The sequence below is a fragment of the Ceratotherium simum genome, chromosome 10 (genome assembly GCF_057802395.1).
Source record: "Ceratotherium simum simum isolate JZ-2026a chromosome 10, ASM5780239v1, whole genome shotgun sequence".
Taxonomy (NCBI): domain Eukaryota; kingdom Metazoa; phylum Chordata; class Mammalia; order Perissodactyla; family Rhinocerotidae; genus Ceratotherium; species Ceratotherium simum.
Window position 1 is genome coordinate 68,833,937 of NC_141909.1, and position 24,482 is coordinate 68,858,418.

Genomic DNA, 24,482 nt, shown 5'->3' on the forward strand with positions numbered 1-24,482 from the left:
GTAGCCATATAAATCAACTTTCTAAATTACAGCTGTAAGTAAATATGTGCATGAAGTCATTCTCTGGCTGCATGTCCCTGATTTCTAAGGTGGTGAAACCAATTTGGAATTCACTTAATTAATGATTTCTTAAATTATCCCTCTGATAATTACATTTCATTTTTTTAATCTATAAAATATCTGAATGATACTTTTCAACTTTTCCTGTGATCACATTTAATTAGTAATTTATTATCTTCAACCTCTTTCTTGATTTATTTCTTTCAAAATTTTTGGTATTTCATTGACATCAATTATCATGGATGTTTCTCATTCAGATTTATAAGCCATTAGATTTTATGAAAGGATAATTTCTACACTGTAGGGGATCAGAATTGGCCATCCCAAAATGTGTCTCTTTGGCATGAGGATTATTTTCGGCTGGTTACTTTTAAAAACTGCAGACATGGGAGAAGCTCTGAAAAGTAGAATTTAACCTTTGTAAGAGACATTTACATTTGTAAGTGAAATCTCCATCTGTAAAGGTATCTCCCTCTCTGTACCAGGAAGGAGGGATGACCTTATCTCTAGAAACTCTTATCAATGTGGAAGGCAAGGACTTAAATCTGCATAATAATCTTACTCTTGTTTACTGTGCTTTTCTGATAATCTCCCATAACTGACTCCCCCCACCCCCAACATCCTCCTTTGTCTTTAGCTGAAGATGGTATTTAAGATGAGAGCCTCCACCATTTTGGCGAGTCACCCAGTTTTTCCTGGGTCTCTCCCATGTATACAAGTTGTAAAGCTTTGTTTGATTTTCTCCTGTTATTCTGTCTCATGTCAATTTAATTTGTAGCCCAGTCAGAAGGACCAAGAATGGGTAGAGGAATTTTCTTCCTCCCTTACAATACTAAAACTAAGCAGAATTCCTATACTGTATATCTCATTGGTTGTGATATAACAGTTCAAACTAGAACACAGGAAAAGAGACTAAAATAAAAAAGAGATGCTGGTTAAAATTCTATATTGGTTATGTCTATAATATTAGTTTGGTCAATTTGTATAAATGATTGTCAATTCAGTATAACTAGTTAATTTAAAAAGTTGGTTTAATTATTCAGTAATATTTTCAGTGTCTTGTGCAATAGATCAAAGAATGAAAAAAATGGTGGTTCATTATAGAATAGTTACTGCCCAAATCTATTCACGGGAATTCAAAATAGTAGTGAAATCAGATATATTTTTTAAAGGAAGATTTTACCACATAATCACTTAATTAGTTAAGCAGCAACCATTTTGAATAAATCTTATAGATACCACTAGACACATCTGGAATAGATATAAAATAATACCTCATTGTTGTTTTAATTTGTATTCCTCTAATTACTAACAAGCTTGACATCTTTTTAATCTTAATACACTTGTTGGCCTTTTGGGTTTCCTCTTCTGTAAATTTCTGGTTTATACCCTTTGCCCATTTTTTTATGGAAGTTCCTGTCTTTATGTTGTTACTTTGCAAAAAGTTCTTTTTCTATTTTAGATAATAGTTCCCTGTTGGTTTTAAACACTGAAAATGCATTCTCCCAAATGTTACATCTATTAACTTTGTCCACCTTGTTCTTGGTTGAATAGAAACTTTTAATTTTGAGATAATCGAATAACTTTTTTCTTTATGTTTATGCTCTTGGGATTTTGTTTTGAATTTCCAAAGATAACTTTCTATATTTTGATCAATTAGCTTTATATTTCTAATTTTACTTTTCATATATTGGTCTTTAATCCATTTAGAGTCTACTTTCACTCATCTGTGGTATTAGACAGGGAACCAGTATTATTTTTGTTTATATAATAAGTCAGTTTTACCAATACCACCTGTAAAAAAAAAACACACCATTCCTCAGTGATGTGTGCTGTCATCTTTAGTGTGTGAATATATATTTGAAAGGAAGATATAAAACTGCTATTGTTTACAGATAATATGATAATCTACCCAGAAAAAGCAATACAAACAACAGCCAAAAGTATTAGAACCAATAAAGGGGTTGCAAAGTCCCTCTTTCTTACCTTCCCTCCTTCCCTCCCTCCCTTCCTTCCTTTCTCTTTCTTTCTTTTCTTCTTTTTCTTTTCTCTCTCTCTCTCTCTACCTATCTATCTATCTACCTCCCTACGTAATCTATCATCTGTTTATCTAGATATGTGTACGTCTCCAGCTCTTTGTACTCTTTTTATTTCTATTGTTATCTTAATTTATCTTAATTATCTTTAATTCTTATATATCTTAATATCTGGTAGAATTTATTCTTTTTGTTTAGCGTTAACTCAACTATTTGTGGACCTTTATTCTTCCCTATAACATTTACAATAAGTATATAGATGCATCAAAATAATTTTGGTTGGGATTCCAATAAATTTACAGATTAATTTGGGAAAACTGATATTAGGTTTTCCCATCCAAGGTCCCAGAATGTCTCTTTTATTTATACAGATCATTTTCTATGTACTTTATTAGCATTAAAAACTAAAATGTTCTCCATAAAGGACAAGAATATTCTTGGTTAAGTTAATTTCCAGATAGTTCATAAGTTTTGATGCAATTGTAACATTTTAAAAATTAGATTTTATACTTGGTTATAGATGATGTAGAAAAATGCTATTGATTTCTGTAAGCTGATGTTGTTTCTGGCAACCCTTACTAGTCAGGTGTATAACTTTATTTTTTTTATAGAATTGTTCTCAACCTTGAGAACTACGTAAAACAAGAGTGGTGATATGGAGCATCCTTGTCTTTTTCCTAATTATAAAGGGTTAGTCTTGATGCAATACACACACACACACACACACAAACACACACAGTCATCTTTAATATATTTAATACACTGTTGGGTTGTTAGATCATATTTTATTTAGAATTTTTATATTTATATCCATACCTGAAATGGCCTATTGCTTTTTGCTTTTTCCTTCCTTTAACTACTTTTGGAATCAAGATCACACTAGCCTCACGAAATGAGCTGGATGGCTTTCCATGTTTTCTGGAACAACTTGCATAAGAAATGAATTCATCATCTCTTGAAAATTTGGTGAAACTCACCTGTAAAATAATATGGCCTTGGATATTTTGGGGGATGGGAAGGTTTTACCATTTAAATTTCTTTAAGGTTTATAAGTCTCTATTTCTCCTACTGCCAATTTTGACATTTTATATTTTCCTCAGTATTTATCCATTTCATCTCAGTGTTAAAACTTATTAATTCATAGTTGTTTATAATAATGTTTAATTAAATTTAAAAAATCTCCATGTCTATAGTTACCCTATTCTATTCTATAGGTTAGAGAGGCAGAAGAGTGAATCAATAAGCAATTAATTGTCCTTAAATAATTTTGCCTCAGGTTTTTTCGGGGGGGTTATAAAGTTAAATGACAAAGAAACAATAAGGTAGTATATTAAACAGATAAAGTCTTATAGATCGTCTATTTTGCTAGTTACTGTGCAGAAAGGAAAGACAGTACAATTAGAATATTTAAAAGCTAAATCTGGTTCTAAATCAAATGCATATCTAAGATTCAAATTTTAGATATCACATAATTAAAGCATAAAGAGCTATCTAAAGCAGAAGCCTGAAACAGTAGTATTAATCTGTTACTAAAGACACGTTATCTGCTTATTTGTTCTTTTCAGAACTAAGTTTTCATGCACAAACCCATTTTGGACTTTGAAACAAGATTTCATTGCAAATACTTACAATTGAAAAATATGAAGAAATACCTGATTACTAAGCTATTAGGGTTATAATGGTCTTAATAGCTTGCTTTACCCTTTACTTGCATATCTAAAGCAGAAGCAATTGCTTTAAGCCAAGATAAACCAATTCCAAATCCATAACTCAAGACCCTGGGGATCTGGGAGGAAGGGAATAAAGAGTGAGATTTAAACCAGAGAGGATATCTCTTAGATGGATAATAGTTACCTAATTCTAATTTCCATACTGTCCCATGGGTATTAGATGGTAGAAAATTCATTCTCTAGCAGGTTTAGGATAAAGCATCTCTGAAACTTACAGAAAAGGAAACGAGGCTACTGGAATTAACTGTGAGGAGAGAAGGTTTATTTTCCCTGAATTCTTTTATTTAAGAACACTGAATTTCTATTTCCTCTTCTACACTAGAGCAAGAATATTTCCCAGCCCTTTCTCTTATTGCTTCAAAAATCTGTTCCTGCTATTGAAAGAATTCTCCAAATAGAGTTGTATGTGTTCCAGTGGACAATCAGAAAATCTTATTGCTACTTCTTTTGTAGTGTCTATGCTACCTTCTCTTTATGATTAAATTGAAGTGATAGGTATTATCCAGTGGCAGATTCAATTATTTTAAATAAAAACAACATAGTTTTTTAAAATGTTTATTTTGGGGGGGCTTAAATTATTCTATTACTTGATTGCTTATTGGCTGTACAATCTATAATAATATTTTCCATTCCCATTAGCACCATCCCAGTCTCAGCTCTCTGCTCTCTGCATGGGCTAGTGCAACAGACTTGGACCTCTTTCTCTAATCCAACCCATCTTGCACCCTTCTGGTGGAACAGACTTCTGAAACCATCACGCTCATATTGTCATCCTCTATTTCAAATCTTTCAAGGTTCCTCCTAGCATAACACATTCAGTGTAAACTTTACCTGACCCATAAAGCCTTTCAAACCTTGACCCCACCCTCCCACACTATTTCTTCAGACTTCATACATATCCTTGGCTCCACAAGCACAGACAATTCACAGCCCCAGGCACACAGCAGCTAGTCCCACCGTTGAGCCTTTCTTGCTCCCTTCTCTTTAAGGAGAACTTTTTTGTCTTCTTTTTCAAGTCATATCCATCCTTCTTACTCAAGCCCAATGTTTGCTTCCTGAGTTCTCCAGCTCACACTATATGAATTCTATGAATTTCTATGACACTTATCATCAGTACCCTCCTGTTTAAAGTAAGATAATATATACAAATTTACTTTTGTGAAAATCAATTTACATATAAATTGTAAAGTGCTATACAAAGGAATGGGGTTATTACCAATTAGCACTTAATTGTTTCAAACTTGCAATACTGTATCCTCAATTAGAATATAAGCATTTTGAAGATAGGGACCATATCTAATGTTTCTTTTGTATTTCCCACAGCTCCTAACCTGGCATTAAATAATAAATGTTAAAGAAATATTTATTGGTTGATTAATTAAGCAATGGGAAGGATGTGTTGGTCACAAGAGGAAGGAAGAAAAGAAATGTGGGAGTGGGGAAAAAAGCTCATTTATTCATTCAACAAATATTGATTGACCATCTGCTATGTGCCAGACACTATTCTAGATCCTAGGATTACAGCAGTGAATAAAAGAAACCAAAATCCCTGCCAGAAAGTTTACTTTGTAGTGGAGGGAGACCAACAAAATCCACAATAATTAGTAAGATATAGAGTATGTCAGAAGGTGATAAGCGCTAAGGAAAAGAGAAAGGCAGGGAAGAAAGTTAAGGAGTATGTATGGATGGGGAAGAGATGACAATTTAGAGAAGGTAGTCAGAGAAGGCTTCCTGGAGTTTGTGACAGTTGAGGACTACAATGAGGAAGTGAACTGTAAGGACATCTAGGGGAATAGAATTTCAAACAGGGAACATTCATTCATTCATTCATTCATTCAATATGGAGCACCTATTATGTGCCAGGCAGTGTTCTAGGCCCCAGGGATATGGTGATAAACAAGAGAAAATCTCTGATCTCCAGGAGCACATCCCACTGAAATGCAAATCAACAAGGTGAACATAGTCTATCCAATCTCTCTCCAACTCCAAATTACTGACCATGTGTCAGGCACTAGCCACGGAGGACACACAGATGAATAAGCATTCCATGTCCTCAAAAAGATCACAATCTAGTGGAAGATAAACATGCTGACTTGAACTTTTCCTGCTGCTTAAATTTCTACTAAAACTCTAAGCTGACAATAGGCACTACCCCCACCCCCATTCCATTCCTAGCAGAAATTGCTAAAATGTAGTGGATCTATCTCTGCTGCTCTGGCCATCACCATTCTGCATCCTCCCAGCCCCACCCCCACCCCCGCCCCTTTATCTGGCTCCGTAAGACTAGACAAATCTGAGGGAAAATGGTCACTGTTAGGAAGCTGCCAAGGGAGATTGTTGGCTCTAACTTTAAAATACATCCAGAATCAATTAATTTCTTATGACCGTCACTGCTACCACCCTGGTCCCAGCCACCACCATCTCTCACAATATCTCCTGATATTGTGAGAGATATGCCTGATTCTACCCTTGTGTCTCCATGGTTCATTCCCAACACTGCAGCCAGAGTGATCCCTACAAAATGTCAGCAAGATCATGGCACTCTTCTGCTCAAAGCACTGAGATGATTCTCCACTTCACAGAGTAAAACCGCAAAGTGCTTACAAGGGCCTTCAAGGCCATACATAAGCTGGCCCCATTACCGCTCAGCCCTCTTCTCCTACTGTGCGCCCTGTGCTCATTCTTCTGTAGCCCACTAGCTTCCTTGCCAAGCACATCCCTGCCACAGGACCTTTGCTGTACATGTTCCCTCTGCCTTCAATGCCCTTTCTCCAAGAGAGTCACTTGGTTCACTCTCTCACGTCCTTTAGGTCTTAGTTCAAGTCTCACCTTCATGATGGGGGGATCCTGACCACCCTCCCCTGTACCTGACCACCCTCCCCTGTATTCCTGATCTCCTTACCTCGCACTACTTTTTTTTCCACAGTATGGATCACCTTCTAACATACTAGATATTTTACTTATTTATTTACTGTTTATTGTCTGTCTCTCTGATGAAAAGTAAGGTCCATGAGGGATCTTTGTCTGTTTGTTCACTGGGATACTCCAAACACATGAAACAGTGCCTGGAACACTCAGTAATTGTGTGTTAAATGAATGAATGGATTCTAGAAGCTGCCAGCATTTACTGTGACTGTATGTTTACTTGTCTGTGTTTCTAACTAGAGTGTGTGCTCCTCAAGGCCACTCACCGTGTTGCCCATGCTTGTGCTTCCAGAGCCCAGAGCAGCATGAAGTGTATAAAAGACCCTTAATGACTGGGGTAAATGAAGGAATGTCTCTACTTTAGTTTTCTTTCGAGTAGGATCCGTGTCCAATCATTGTGTTTCCATAATTCCTTGCTCAGAGCTGGCTCTCAATCAAGATTCAAGGAATGAACGAATCCCCAGTTTCAGAGATAAGGAAGACACTGAAGCTCCAAGAGATAAGGGTGCCTTATGTGTTCCAGGAGTCGTGGCTAACGCGTGGCAGAGCAGGCACTCAAACACAAGATACCTATCCCAGTATTTTGAGTTGCTGCATAAGACTTCCCAAAATTCTTATGTTATGCTATTTGCTTAAAATTCTTTTTTGAGCAAGGTGTTTTTTAGTATAACATACTCCCAATGCAAATTTTACCTAACAAAAAGAGACTTTTCTTTAAAATATGAAAATCTTATAAAGGATGTAATACGATAAAAGCAAAATTACATTGAACTCTGCTTTCTCTGCCTCAATGCCCTGTGCTCTGCTCTGCAGACTGAGAATGTTCTGCATTTGGCCCACCAGCACCAGGAATCTGCTGGGTTGAGGGCTGGATGAGATTATCAGTGCACATCGCGAAAGGCCTTTTTCTAAAACAAATTTAAAAACAGGGCAGATTATGATTGATGAACCCAGCATTAGGCTAATGTTATCAGAGATACTTTCTATTTCTGTCCTTTGTGACAAGGTCAGATTATAATCATGTTAGAACTGAACACAGTGCTTTATTAATGTTTCATGAGTAAGTTGGTCATAATCAGCCTGGCTTGGTGTGGATAAATTAAACCAATTCTCAATGTATGAACTCAATGCATTTAGAATTTTTTGAAATGGCTACTAAAAGTGTCTATATCACTTTTCCAGGCTTTCCAATGAGACCAAAGTTTGAATTTCACAGTTCTTCAGTGATACACAATCCTTCTCACTGTATCTACAAAACATAAACAACTCTAATCAATTATAGATATTATTGCCCATAAGTAAAAAAGCAATAATGGACTAAAAGAAATACATTACTAAAAACCAAACATGTTTCATTTTTAAAAATAAGAAAAGGAATTTACGTTGTAGACAAGTAAAGGCTTCTACAAGTGTACCAAATACCTTTTCAATTGCTAGCATGGGATAACAAAACTGACCATTTATAATCAATGATATCATCCCTTTTTATAATACTATTTTTGTCTTCTTTGCCTTGAACTTCTTAATGACAGCTTGAAAGAAAAAGGAGGAAACGCTCATGGGTACAGGATACTAATCCATACAAAGAGATGAAGGCTTTTACCACTGTGAATGTCATTTCTTTGGGATATACGACATTTTCATTTTATACTTTAGGCTCATTACAAAGAACTCCTTCAAATAACTGAAGATAATCCCAGTCCAAATTATAAATATACTAGAGCACATTTTCTCTAAACCTATTTCGTAAGAACTAAATCCTATGTGAGTTATCCAGCCAGTATAAAGTTAGAAACTTTTAATGCTACAAACAATATAAAAAATAGAGGTTGTATTCATGGAATTCATGGAAAATTTAAACACTTCTATATTTTCTATTACTACCCAGGCTTTGTGTATTAGAGAAATATTCATCAAATATTCCTTCAGGAAATAAAGGAGACTTAGATAATTGGTTAAATTTTCTAGTTTTAACACAGATGCTTGACATTATCTCTCATGATATCACTATGATCATTTCCCATCAGTATGATAGGAAAACTGACCAGAAGTTCGAATAAAGGAAACTACGAACAGAGTGCTGTGAAGGAAAATTTCAAGCTGAGGAAAAGCAGTACAGGAGACACTGAGAGGAGAGCAGCTGTAGACACACATAGCTACGTTTATAGGGTGTCTTTTGATGCTTAAGACTGTTCCCAGAGGCAGGAGTTTCTGTCTGTCCTTTAGTTCTAATTCTGATGCAGCCAAGAATGGCAGCTATGGATGTAGACTTTTGTTGATAGACACGGTAGCTTTCCCGTTCTATTCTGTGAGCCCCCAGGGGAAGAAGACAGAAAGAAGAAATGCTTCTCAAGCCACCTATTAAGTGCTAGCTAGGCACTTCCTACATAGGACCTGTTTAACCTAGCACTGCATCCCGGTGCTGCAGAGAACCAAGACTGGGGTGGCTTGATTTTCCCAAATATGCAGAATTTTGTGTAAAGTCTTTCACTCCATGGAGTAAAGGTTTAGTTCACAAGTCTTACCAGATTCCTTAATGCCTAGAAGATAACAGGAATTTGGTTTAGAATAGAGAAAAACCCCAGGGCCTTGTTTCTTTCATTTCTTCACGAACACAAGTTGGAACTTACTACTTATAATAAAAGTGTACTATTCATTTCTGAAAATGTTTTATGATATTTACCTCTCATATTTTAGTCAGTTATAAAACTTAATTCTTTCAAATATCTGAGAACAAATCTTTGAGGGACAGTTACTTCACCATATTATATGCAATTCTTACAGTTCCTGGTACCTCGTACACACCTGACTTGATGAATATGTATTTACAGTGATACTAAATAGTGAGATTTATGTCAAAGGAGCACTGTCTTTTGCCTTAGTTAACGTTTGCTCACGGTGCTGCAGCAGATAGAAAGACGAGATATAAGAGGTAAGAAGCATATAACAGAAGTCAGTTCTTGAACTGGTAATGTTAGTATCAGGAGTAAATGATTTCTTTTATTTATGTGCAATAGAAGTACTCGGAGCAATTATAAATAAAAAAATAATTTATTACTCAAAATTTGCATTCATGTATTTTATTCTCTTTTAAAGTAATAGGGAAAATCTATTTCAGAGTTTAAACTGTCTTTACAGTATTATAATCATTTCTCAGGCTATATCTTTCAATGAATAATCTGCTAATTCTCTTAAAATCTGAATAATATGAAACCATTTGGTGAGAATCAGGTATTTCTAAGGAAAAGGGTTTTAAAAAAAACTTATGTGATAATCATATGAATAATGAGATAGGCCAGAGGGCTGCTGATAAAAACTGAGTTATAAATCTGAGTCAAAATTGGGTGTTTGGAGGTCATCCATACATAGATATAGATAGTCTGCAAATAACAAACAGGTAATATTCCAAAGTTCTTTTATAATTTGGTGTTTGGAACATATAGTGAGTAGAAACAGTATTATTGTATTGGTTCTCAAGTCAATCTATAAAGGCATATTTCATTAAAAACATAGGCGAGGTTTTAAAGACTATAAGCGCGTCTGGGGGACATTTCATTGAAAATTCCAACCTGTGATGTAAGGCCTGGTAAGTAAGAAAATACACCTGGGTTAAGCCCTTGGGTAAGCCATTTTGCTTTTCTGGGTCTCTGTCTCCTTATTCAAACAAAGATCTGTTCCAGGTCTAAAATCCCGTGTGTGACTCTAAAGTTTAGAATGTAAACTGATGCCATTCTCTCCATTTGTAGAGTTGAAGAATAGCCTTCCTCTCACACCTGCTGGGCAGTGGGAGCTGGGACTTCCTCAGCTCTAAGCGGAAGTTTTACCGGCTGGGAAAAGAGGTAGAAATAGGATCACGGAAGGTCAGGTCTGAATAGCTGTTGGCGCTGGAACATACTGCTGGTTTGGGGTCAATATCCACTCATCTCTTTCTTTTCCTGGTACTGGCTTTTGGTTAGAAGACTTGTTTCCTTCCCTTCTCCTTTTCTTTCTTTCTTTCTCTCCACTGCTCCTCAAGCCACCACCTACTCTACCCTGGAGACTGTGGATAAGAACACTGCCACCGTGATAAACAGGTAATATCTGGCAAGGTAATTTACCATACTAGGTTTCAGGAAAATTCATATCTCATAAGATTTTTTGAGGATTAAAAGAATAATGCACCTGAAGCTCTAGCAGAGTATCTAACAAAGAATACAACTGAATAAATGGCATAGGCTATAAGCACTATTGTTTCCATTATTTTCTCTTGGTCAACCTTCATCTTGGGATGACTCAGGACCATCACAGGTGTCTGGGGGAAGGTGACTAAGAGTAGGGTTTCCATCTTGATTTGCAGCAGTTGCCAGCTGTAAGTCTTGGAATGAGGAAAGCAGAGAATAAAATGTAAGCAACTACACCAAGGAAGTAAGAAGAGTGTCCCAGGCCTGTCATATATCTGTTTGTATGTAAGGAGAGGTATAAACTGGGTACTGTCTATAGCAACATTCCACTCACTGAGGGCAGGATCTTGTCATTTCATGTTTCAGTACATAACTCCCAAATCTGGAATTGATCAGACATTGGCCAATAAAATCTGAGGTGGAAGATAACGTCACTCTCTACCCAAGCTGCAAAGTTTACATTTCCTCAAGGGCCTCAATTAGCACTTGACTGACTCTCTTTCTCTCTTTTCTTTAATGAATCTATGCAAAAAGCAGCCTTTTTGTTCAGTTTCTGTAAAAAAAATTTTTTTGAATAACTCTTATTTATCATAAGGCCTTGAAAAATTTCATTATCTGGTTTTGTAGACTAGAGTTTACAAGCAACAAATTCTAATCAGTATGGCTATTAAAGGGAAGAGTGGCAATAGCTGACAATCTAAGGAAGAAAACAGAAAAAAAGAATAGATATATAATTATATCACTTCATAGAATAATAATGGGTACTCATGATAATAAAGAGAAGTTGTTTCATCCTTTGTATAAGAGGGTAGGGAACCAAGTAGTAATAAATTTAGAAAAATAACCTAACAATGCTTCATACAGGTTCTCACTTGGCTATAAAAATCTAGAAACTTCCTTTATCTGGAAAGTTTATGTAGGTGGACTGTATTACTACCCATCATACGTGATGAATAAAGCATTGTGATTTTTCTGCAGATTTAGTCAAGGGTATATGGTCTTGCTTGTTTAGTTTATATCAGTATTCATTATCTGATAGTTTCTTATCCATAATAATTATCTTTCCTACATTAAAAAAATTCTGTGTATGATGCTGCCTTGGGGATTTGCTTTTAGCAGCACACCTGTCTTTTCTTTTTCAATTAGGCATATCATTAATAAAATTACAAATTCTGGGGGCATATGCACTTCTTTCACTAATGAACAAACACAAAGGTTGTGTCTACAATGAATCACTGCTTAACATTTTATTAAAATATATCTAAAAATGTTTTAGCATCCAATAAGCCCATGAAGAGATACTCAATATCATTAGTCACTGGAGAAATGCTCATTAAAACTATAATGAGATATTACTTTACATCCACTAGAATGGCTACAATAAAAAAAATCAGGCAATAACAAGGGTTGGTGAAGATATGGAGAAACTGGAACTGTCATACATTGCTAGTAGGAATTAAGAGGGTACAGTCACTTTGCAAAAACAGTTAGGCAGCTTCTTAAAAAGTTAAACATAAATTTACTATATGACTCAGAAATTCTACCTCTGGGTACCCCAGAGGGTAACCATTGCTCTGGGTAACCCAAAGCAATGAAAATGTATGTCCACATAGAGACTTGTATGTGAATGCTCATAGCAGCATTATTCAGAATAGCCAAAAAGTGGAAACAACCCAAATGTTCATCCAATGATAAACGGATAAACAAAATGTAGTACATCCACACAGTGGAATACCATTATGTAAAAACAGAAATGAAGTACTATTATATGCTACAACATGGATGAACCTCAAAAACTATGCTAAGTGAAAGAAGTCAAACACAAAAGAATATATATTATATGATTCTATTTATATAAAATGTCCAGAAAAGGCAAAGCTCTGGAGATAGAAAGTAGACTAATGATTGTCAGGGGCCAGAGGTGGGCACAGGGAGTGACTGCAAATGGGCATGGGATATTTCTGGAGCGATAGAAATGTTCTAAAATTAGATTGTGGTGATGGTCACACAATTCTGTAAATTTAGTAAAAATCATTAAATCATACACTGAAAGCAAATGAATTTTATGATAAATAATGATTTTTTAAAACATTCATAAGGTATCCCCATTTTATAGATGAGAAATGTGAGGGCCAGAGATGTTCCATAATTTACCCAGGGCAATGAAGCTAGTAAATGGCAGACCCAGATTTAAAAGCAGGAAATTTTTAAACTCCAAGTTATCCTCTTTCCAACATATGAACTGGCATTTACTCATTATTACCACCGACATGAAACCTTCTGTTCAATCAGTTGAGTTTGACAGCATAAGCAGGAGAAAATCTGGTACAAGAATTTTTGGCTACTTTGCTTGCAAAATGAAGGATTCATTTATTATCATTACTAATAAATGATATGAACCTAATTAGATGACATGCTGAAATCATTGAGATTATTACCCCTACATGATTCATTCATTCAGCAAATATTTACTGACCAACCACTCTGTGACAGGCACAGTTCTGGGCTCTAGAAATACACAATGGAATGATGTGACTGAGAGATACTGATATGTAGCAGGTTTCTAGGGTTGAATTTGTAGATCTGGGTGTCCTTGCACTGAAGGTATAGTCAGAATTCAAGTATGTAAGGGTAATGTGGTAGCAGACTACAAATTCTAAAAATAAGTATAGATTTTTAGAAGTATGTATTACTGAACTATAAATCCTTCAAATTAAAAATATAAATTGAAGAAATAATCTGTTGTTCAAGGAGACAGTATGAAATCTCCATATATCTGAAACAGCCAGTTTACAGATTGAGAAGTGAGAGAAATGATATACAAAATTCATGCAATACATTATATTCCAAAAGTGGAGACTAGATTGCAGATTATCTATACAGTGCTTTCAAACATAGGACTATTACAACAGCAACAGCTTTCTAAAATAAAGTATATTAAAAGTAAAATATTTCTTAGAGACAGGAAATACAGGTCCAAAATAGCAGAAAGTACGTGACTGACAGTGAAGTCCAAAAAAAAGAGACACAAAATCAGGGGGTCGAGGGAGGAACCATATATTGTATGACCCTGTTGTTGTGAAATATCCAGAATAGGCAAATCTATAGAGACAGAAAGTAGATTCATGGTTGCTTAGGGTTGGCTGGGGGAAATAGGGAGACTGGGGAGATGATAAAGGGTAATGGGTTTCTTTATGGGGTGATAAAACATGTCCATAATTGATTGTGGTGATGGTTGCACAACTCTGTGAATAGATTAAAACCCACTGATTTTTTTTTTACTTTAAATGGGTGAATTGTATGGTATGTGAATTACATTTGCGTGATATATGTGAATTATATAACTCTTCTGAAGGGGGAAAAAAAAAAGGGACTAAGGGATATGTGAACTCCATTGCAATATGTGGACCTTATTTGGATGTTGATTCAAATAAATAAGCTATAAAAACAAAATAAAACATATTTATGAGATCATTGGAAAAAAACTGGGAGTGAGTGAAACAGGGTTAAAAAATATATTTTGGGTCATTGGTTTTATTGAAATAATGCCTCAATTGACTAAGAACAACAGTACACTAGAAAGGTTGTTTGCTAAAGTGGTTCATTTCTGTATACCATAACCACCTTGAGATTAAAATCTCCTTAAATGTGGATAAAAATATACTAAAATGTATAAAATTCCCACATGCAAACATTTTTTTATTCGCACACCCAGACATCTGTTATACAGATTTAAAAAGTAATGACATTTTCTATCTAAGAATGATTACTAGATGGGTGTTCTCTTAAAGTCAAACATGTGACATTTTAAGGTATGGTTCACAGCTTACAATTTCCTATATACAAATATGTTCTAAATGTAAATTATTCTGTTTTAAATAATTTATGAGTGAAAAAGAGGACAGATTTAGTTAGTAGACAAAAATAAGGAATGGGCATTCATTTTAAGCATTTTAGAATAGGTTATATTAGTCAACAGATGCTCATCTGATTGTCTTCTCCTAAGGGAGCAAATATAACTGAATTACCATTCCTTTGTTAGTCCTCATGAAAGAAAAACCCACTTTACAATAAGAACGCTGTCAAAAGACAACACTTAAAATGCTTTCTATTTTTTTCCTTAAATTTTTAACCTTGTATTTATAAATGTTAAATGACAATTTATTAATAATTAGAAACAAAAAAAAACCCCTACAGAATATTTTTACTTCCTGGTGACTGCTCAAGCAAAAACAAAATCTCTCTTACCATCCTGTTGATTCGTACAAAGTCTTCAGGTTTTTTTGCCCACGGGGGAAGATCAACATCATTTACCACCACTTCATCTTCTCTGACTCCAAGATGATATCCATTACTGTTGACAAACATCTCTGGTAGGTAATAGAACTCTGGAATTAGTTCCTGCCAGGAATAAAAATGTAGCATATTAAAACACTTTAAAATCAGTTGAATAAAACTATTAATTTATAACAACTATAAACTAAATTAAACAACTTCTTTACTTAAATCCAATTATTTTGTTACTTAATTCTATTCTTCATTTAATTTGTTTTAGAGAAGAGTCTAAGAAGAGAAGACAACGTTTTTCTTGAACAATTTGCTTGACAATTTATATTTATAAGATTTTCAGTCTATCTCGCCACAAGTTAGTTAAGAGAAATGGGTTATAGAATCAACGGTAGTTCACAATAGCATTAGTAAACAAATGTATAAAGCTATATCTACATGTATGCTGTTCAAGAAACTTTTCTGAATATTATTAATGAAATATCCAAACTCAGAAAAAAAGATTGTTGCAAGCATTGGTTAAAAATCATGTAATATCTTCTACTTTTCTTTTTGACTATACTGGCAATTACAATACATGATTTTTATAAAGAGATTCATAGTTTTATTTTGTAATTTTGCAAAACACATTATTTTTATACTTACCACTAAACATAATGAAGAGATGATATGCAACTTGATAATAAGTTTTAAATATTTAATGCATGCCATCTGAATAGTAAGTTCTTAATAAACTGGATGCAAAGACAACTTGTGTTACGGGTATGTAAGTACAGTATTAACAACTGGGTCCAAGGCAAACTTGTGTTTGATGTACAATGTCTAATAGGTGGTTTATGTTACTTTAGAATAAATCTGATACAGAAATGAACTAATTTTATGACCTTAACAGTTTTTACTGTTGTTCTTTATTTTTAAAAAAGAAACTAGAGAAAATGAAAAGAAAAAACCACTCTAGTTTTTACATATACCATCCATACCATGAAAAAATACCAGTCTTCAAATATCAAGATGTGGGTTAAATTAACTTTACATTATAAAATGCAGTAAGGACATTTATTTGTGTAACATGATCAACACTGATGGCATAGTACTTGAAATTTGAATCTCACTGTGGTCTTCTCTAGGAATACATAGAAAAATTGAAAAAAAAAAAAAAAAACACAGCAGACACTGAGTTCTTCAAATAAATTGGATTCTTCAGCCCAAGAAAAGCATATACAAAAGCTTTCTCTTTAAGTGTGCTCCCACTAAAACTAACATTTATCTATTATAGCATAAGTGGGTGTTTATCTTAGTAATGATCTGTGAGAATTTGATCATTATCCATTCTTATGATGATAAATGTGAACCATAAGAAAAATACAATTTTTATTTTCTCCAGCATTATGGGAGCATGAACAGATTCATATAAATGAATTTTCTGGAAAAATGGAGCTTAGCCTTTTAAGAATCATAGTTATTCTTCTATTTAAACCATTCAAATAGAAATTTTTCTAAAATCCATTACATAATTTCCTGATATTTATTTATTTATTTGGATTTATTTATTTATTATATTTATTAAAGTTTGAGTACCAGGCACTGTAATGGGTACTAAGAAAACAAAAAACGAACAAGACATGGCCTTATCTTCAAGTAATTCATGGTCTGGTCTATGGGGCAGGTGTATAAACAGATGGTTATAATACACGACATAACAGCTATGAAAGAAGTATAAACAACATGCAAGGGAGCATAGAGGAGAGAGCAGGGAACTCTGGGCAAGTCAGAAAAGACTTCACCAGAGATGGGACACTCGAGCTGACCATGGCTAAGATAAAGACAGGGGAAAGGGGCAGGGAACCATCAGGGAGTATTATCAAGGAGCGATAAGAACTGAGTAGGGGTGGAGTATAGGATGTATTCGGGGATATATCAAGATAGGGGATGAGATGGTGGGAGGTATACAGAGCCAGATGATGAAGGAAGTTTTACGCCAAGGTAGGCTGTCTGGATTTTGTCTTATTGGTAATAATTTTAAAGAAGAGCTATTCACATGATCAAATTTGTTTTAAAGCAAGACACTGGATGATAACGTAAAGGATAGATTGGAGAGGGGAGAGATTAGGGATATATGTGTGGGCAAGGAGAAGGGGAACCAGCAGCAGCAAGGAGAACAGGAGGGAAATGGGAGGGCACTGCTAGCTGTGGCGAGGAAGGGGACATGTTATGGAACCTTATCAAGGAGGGGTAATCTGCAACAGAGGTGAGGATGAGTAAATAAAGTTGTGGATCTGGGCACGAAAAAAAAGAGAGGGCATTAGATGGCTCACACTGAGAGGCAAATGCACATTAACAATAAACTATGTAAACTATGTAAGACATCAAGGCCACAATGAATTGTGGGAAAGGAGAATTACAGTGAAATTTATATAAATTAACGCAAATTTTCAGTGACTTGAACGTGAAAGGGGAAATTGAGAAGAGGCTGAAGGAAAAACTAATAGGTAAACAAATATCTTTATTTACAAATAATGATACAGCTTAGTTGGAAGATAAGACAGGGGCTAAGAGGCGCTTCAGCAATATTCTATCAGCGATGATTACAATGAGCTCCATTTCGAGGCCGGGTAAGCATGACAGTGTATATCATATGGCACTGAAGAAGCAATCTGCTAAAGGTGTGTGCTCACTGATTAGCAGACAGAAGTAAAGTATCACTGCTATTCTCATATATTTGTACTCAAGCAGAAATGCATAATTGTTACAGATTGAATGTTTCTATTCCCCTAAAATTCCAATGTTGAAACCCTATCCCCTAATGTGATGATATTAGGAGCAGGGGTCTTTGGAAGGTAATTAGGGTCAGATGAGGTCACGAAGGTGGAGCCCCCAAGAATGGGGTTAGCATCCTTGTAAGTCTTGAGAGAGCTCGCTTCCTCTCTCCGCTATGTAAGGACACAGCAGGAATACAGCCCTCTACGAACCAGGGAGCAGGCTCTCACCAGACACAAAACCTGACTCTGTCGGCATCTTGATCTCAGATTTCCAGCCTCCAGAACAGCGAGACATAAATTTCTGTTGTTTATACGCTACCTGGTTTATGGTAAAATATAGCAGCCCCAGTTGACCAACACAATAATTATTAACTTATTTCAATGCATTAAGATAAAACACAATTTTCTTTTCATCTTGCTCTCACTGTTTGGGAAAACATGGGAAATTAGTAAAAGATGTAGAGAAGATAAAGAACATTGCTATTTGCACATTACCCATTTTATATATGACACTGAATAGCAATAGCAACCCGAATGGTACAAGACGGGGAAAGGAATGTGAGCTCCTGCAGTTGCTCTGTGTGGAGGGTGATTTATACATAATAGGCTCACATAAGTAAGGGATTTCCCTTACTGCCTTTCATCAGTTATTTGTGTTCATGTCCTATCTCTAGAACTAGACTATATAAGCTGCCTTGAGGACAGAGAGGGATATATATCCACACAGACATAGCAACAAAGATTTATGTTTTATTTACACAGCCCAAAGAGTCTCAATTTATTTTCAACTGTCTTGGCACTCTACTGTTTTTCATATATATTATTTCCCATTCTTTCCTGTGGAATAGGGTCATATAAAATGCATGGTTATTATTAACCTACTTACCACCATAATACTATTTCACTGAATGTCATTAAATTAGATTCACAAAGGCATAAGAAGCCTAGGATTTTATATTAATAACAATTTGGGCAAAAGCAGATTTTTGAGCCTGATTTTGTGAGGGTTATATTTTGTTGAATCCCTCATAGCTTTCGGTGCTATACTTTGTATGAAGCAGGTGTTCATTAAATATTAAACTATTGAAGATATTAGATGACGTTATTTTAAGATCACTAACAATCTTCTGGGGAACATGCAGATGGTTGGAAGAATGCTTCAAGACAGGAAAAGAGCCAATGGAGTACTTTATTAAATAAAAGAAAAATAATGAACCCAGAAATAAAACTTATACCTTTTGAGGTGAAACTTGTGCAGCCTAAAAAAAAAATCATCTTGCTTATTCTAGTTATGGTAAAAAGTTCAAAAGTGTAAAAGAGTTCAATTTCAATTTAGAAAAAGTTGGTTTTAAAGTTGCCAGCAAAATTGTACCCATACTGCATAAGTGGAAGAAATAAGATCTACTTCATTTTAATTTAAGCACTCTGGAAAGCAGGGGCTAAAAGCTGGTGGCAACCAAGAAGAACAAAGCGAGGCCAAGAAAGCCCTGCCCTGATGGTTATTTAGAATGGCAGGAGGAAGAGTACTTCAGCAGGAACATTCCGGAAGGCTTTAATCAGGGCCAGTCATGAAAAAGCAGCATTACCGGGGCCTTCAGGACGACCCCTTAAGTGAGATGTGTTTCCCCACTGCAGTCCTCATCTGGCCGGCCAGAACATGGTCATAAATTAGGGTGTTAACTACGATGTTGCAGTAAGCTGTTAGAGGCTTGATGTTTGAAGGGATGGAGAAACTCTCTCCGATTTCCCACAGTGGGAACAGTCGTAAAACAGACACATTTTTAAAGCAAATATGAAGAAATTCCTGAAGCACAGCTTATTTGCAAGGACCCTAGAAGTTTCAGAAGACCAGAGCTATAAGTGACTAAAGCTGTCTGAACCCTGAAGTCCCCAGTGGGAAATTTCTTTCTTTTCCCTGAAGGGGAAGGAAAATCACAAAAAGTCTTAGGAGAAGTTGCTCAAGCAGCAGAGTGGGTGCACATTTTCATGCCTCAGTTTTATTGTTTTTAAGTCTTATTTCAAGTAGCATTGTTTATTTAAAGTATGTAAATGCAGGATGTCAGTATATAATTTACATTCACATTTATATTATTTAAAAGATTTGCTTATTTAAAAAAATAAACATAATGAATAAGAGAGTTTCATCCTTTGGTTCAACTGTTATGTTCAAGAAGATGACTGTATCTGGGCTCCAAGACAAGGGATCAGCTAAAATGTGACCTCTGGTCATTCGGTCTTAGAACAGCAGGCATGATTTACTTATAGCTCACTGTGTCTTGGCACTGTTCTAAGTGCTTTACATACATTTTCTTAATTTTTACAAAAACCTCATGAGGTGGGTTTTCTCATTCTTCCCACTTTGTAGACATGAACATGGAGGCAAGAAAGGGTAAGGAATTTGCTAAAGACAACACTGCAAACAGGGGCTGAAGCCAGCAATCAAACCCAAACACTCGAGATCCAGGGTCCCTGCTCTTCAATTCTCTATTTCGCCTTCTAAAGCAGCAGCCCCGTCATTATATATGATTTCATTCTGTTTTGATTTTCTGCATAGCAACTATTATTTTTTTAAATTTATTTATGCTTCTGTGTCCCACTGTAATGGAAACCCCGTGAGAGTAGGGATCCTGTCCATCTTGCTCACTTGCTCACACCACTCACTTGCTAAGAACGGTGCCTGACATAATAGATACTCAATATAAATTTGTGAAATAAAAAATGAATCAATTATTGCTATGTGTGTATCAAATCATGAATTTTAGGCATGAAATACTGATAAAAAATTATTGAAGGCCATGGCTTTCAAAGTTAGTTAGTTAAATCAGAGGTGTTCCGAGTTACCAGTGAGTTGAAGATAAGGGGGAGACGGCGCGGGCAGAGAGTTTTTGGTTTGTCCCTCCCTCCACCAGGGAAGTGTTACTTTCTGTGTGTTGGAATCAAATTGGCCCGAGTTTAAATCCAGATTTTGTGCCAGCTTGGGCAAATTTCTTAACCTTTTGGAAAAGAATCAGTTTCTTCATATGCAAAATTGTGATGATGATAGCAACTAATTCACGGGGTAGATGTGAGGATTACATGGGGGTAATTGTGTAAAACAATGCATTTCATAGTTTTATGCAAAATGCATTTTAGAAGCTATTCACTCTATCAATATTTTTTTGTTTCTTTAAGAGGCAGATCAAAAATATTACAGCTGAGTTTACCCAGCACCAAAGTACATCCCATAATTAGTAAAAAAGCTCTGTCCCTCTGGATATTTGTGTTTGAATAAATATCTCTGTAGACATTTCAGATGATTAAAGTGCTTTTACCAAATATATGGACTAACTTACATGTTACCTAGGCTAATCAGATATATTTTTATAAGTTATTTGCACTTCAGATTTGGTTTTGTCTAAATACACAATCAGATTGAACTGAATGGCATAAACCAAACTAGAACTTACAATTTTTTTAAAGTAGTAACTTGTAGAGTTTTTTCAAAGATCCTTGTAACAATCCCTCTCTTCCTTTGGCATTTGCACTTTACCACTCCTACCATAAAGAAGTGGAGTCTATTTCCCCTCTCTTTGAATATGGGATGGCTTATTTCAACACACAGAATGTGACAAAGTGGCACTGCAAGGCTTCCAGAGATGCCTAAAACTTAAGAGGCCTGGCAGCTTCTGTCTTTGCCTCCTTGGAAGCCAACTATCACCTTGCTGGAAGGATCATGTAGAGAGACTGGCACGCCTGGACAGCCCCTAGCTGTTCCAGCAAGCTCAGATGAGGCACAAAACTGGTGAGTGAAGCCATCTTGGCTTCCCTGGTCCAGCCAAGCCACTCCAGCTGTCACTGTGTAGCACAGAGATGAGTGGTCCCTGCTGAGTCTTCACTCCAATTGCATGACTGTCAACAAATAAATAATTGCTGTTGTTTTAAGATGAAGTTTTGTGTGATCTGTTACACAGTAATAGATAACTGAAACAGAAATTAATGTCTGGGAGTGGAGTGATGAAGTAATAAAAACTTCAAACACACGGCATTGGTTTTGGGACTGGGCGGTAGGCAGAGGCTGGAAGGACAGTGAGAAGCCTATTGTTGGAGTCTGGGAGATCAGTAAGGAAGTTGCTATTGGAAGCAGGAGAAAAGCAACTCATGTTATATAGTGGTAGAAAAATTAATAAGACTGGTTCCTGCAAAATTTCAAAGATAGAAAAAGTATTCAATGAACTTGTGCTTCTGGTTAAGGAGAGTTCCAGGCAGAATGCTGAAAGTGACCATGGGTTTCTTTTAATGGTATATGGATAAGGTATTATGAGCTAAGGAAGAAACTGTTCAGTTTTGAAGCAGTATTTAGAGAAATATAAGGGCCTAGGACAATCTCATCAGATTCTCAAAATAAGAATGAGTTCAGGACAAAGATCTAAGGCCCTGCAAGTCAAGTATGGCCATAGAGTAAAGGGTGTGCCTGTAAACCCCTTTACCAATGCTCAGCAAAATTCAAGGTAGTGGTTTGTAGACCCACTCAGCTACACAAAGGGATTCTAAGAATCTTAAGAGCATTATAAACAGCATCCTAACTCACAGCCTGAGGTAGAGAATATCCTGTCTCAAAAGGATTTGTGAGCGCAAGTCCTTTCTAATAGTGAACTATAATTTGATACACAGAAATTCCACAAATTTTTAAAGTTGCTGTACCAACTTGGGCAAAGGAGGCCTTGACCCCAACTTTCTAGTCAGGAGGCTTGTGGAGAAAGCTTCTCAGGGACTGCTGTGTACCTTCCATATCCCCCTCTTTTTGTACAGAGTGTCTGGTGTGGTTACCTATTTGTCTTACCACTTTGTGCTGAATGTACACAGGACACATGACTTGTCTTTTTAGTTTTTGGGTCTCCAAATTAGGAATTTCTGCACCTTATCTGTATCTGGACCTGATATAGATAATGAGATATTAGGTTTTGAGCCTGACACAACAATGGGACGAGACTTGTGGGGAACAAGCTGAGTATATTTTGCATGTAGGAGGAACATGAATTGTGACTGGAGAGAGGACTTTAGTAGATTGTTTCCAAAGACGGCCGTAACAATCCCTCCAACCTCCACGCCCTTTTGAATGCGACTTTGCTGCTCATATCATCAGGAAGTGGAGTCCATTTCTCTTCTCCCTTAATTTGGGCTGGCCCTGTGACTTGCCTTGATCAAAAGAGTGCTGTGGAGGTAACACTTGTGACTTCCAAGCCTAGGCATTAAGCAGCCTTGCAGTTAGCATTTTTTTATCCTCTTGGTAGCCAGTCACCATGAAAAAAAGTGTGGTGATCTTCTTGGAAAGACTATATAAAAAGGGAGAGGACCAGCCAGCCCCCAGCTGTTCTAGGCATCTTTGCCAAAGCACCAGGCATGTGAATGAAGTCATCTTGAATACTCCAGACCCAGATGGGCCACCCTAGTTGATCCCACGTGGATCAGAGACAAGCTGTACCTGACGAACCCTATTCTGATTGCAGAACTCTGAGGAAATAAATGGTTCTGTGTTTTTTTTTTTAAAGCCACTAAGGTTTGGGGTGAGTTGTCACATAAGTATACATAACTAAAGTATAACTTGATTAATCAGTTATTCCAAACTAATCCAATGACTGGATATGATTACATGATCATGCAGAAGAATTAAAGCAGCATACCATCCAATGAATAGAGCACTGGAAATAACTGAATAGACCTCAGTGCTAGTTCTGGCTTCCTCCTTACCTACTGTGTGATCTTAGGCAGGTCACTTAATATCTGTGAACCTCCTTTACGACATAGGGATGATGGCTCTCTCAAAGGACAGTTTGAGGACTGTATCAAACCACCAACAAAAAAGCATGTTTGAAAACTATGGAGAATTATTGAGAAGGAACGAGTTCTACTATCATAACCTGTAAGTGTGCACCTAGAGAGGTAGTTTAGGTACTCGCCTGCCTACTTAAACTAACAGCTCTTCTGCTTACTCTCCTCCCATTGATAGATTTCTGTTAATCAGCTTCTCTTTAAGGAAAGAGTGCAAATAGTTTAAAATTTCCTAAATGAAAAACAGTTCAGAAAGACACCAAATATTATTAAAGAAATGGCAAGATTAATATTAGAACAGGCATTTTGTGTCTATAACTGTGATTTCTAGTTTATTTTAACAGCTATACTAAAGCACCCTGGTACAGTTAATAGCATTATATGCGTTCTGTCAATAATAAGAAAATATCCTCAAATACAATTTCTAATTTACAAGCTTATGACAAGTTCAAGCTGCTGAGAAATTGGACTTGAAAGTATGTCTTAGAATGATAGAAGACCACTATTAACACTATCATAATTGTATACCTATTGCATCAAATCTGACATTTCAGTTTAATATATTTCAGTGAGAGAGCATACAAGTTTATGGCTTCCCAGTGAAATCAAATCCAACCCAGACATTTTCACTTTTCTAATATAATTCACTGCAAGGTTTTAAAGCTGCCATCTCTTTTATTCCTTTTTTCCAAAAGATTGATGCCCTGGCATTCGTTA

General features: G+C 35.9%; 1 protein-coding gene across 4 annotated transcripts in view; it reads right to left on the reverse strand.

Moving 5' to 3' along the window:
* The window catches only part of NBEA (neurobeachin), a 690,698-nt gene that overhangs the window by 44,570 nt on the left and 621,646 nt on the right, over positions 1–24,482 (reverse strand). For all 4 annotated transcript variants that reach the window (XM_087436200.1, XM_014791275.2, XM_087436202.1 and 1 more), the window contains one exon: positions 15,160–15,312. In XM_087436200.1, the coding sequence (XP_087292326.1) occupies positions 15,160–15,312 (153 nt within the window). The remainder of the gene's footprint in view (positions 1–15,159; positions 15,313–24,482) is intronic.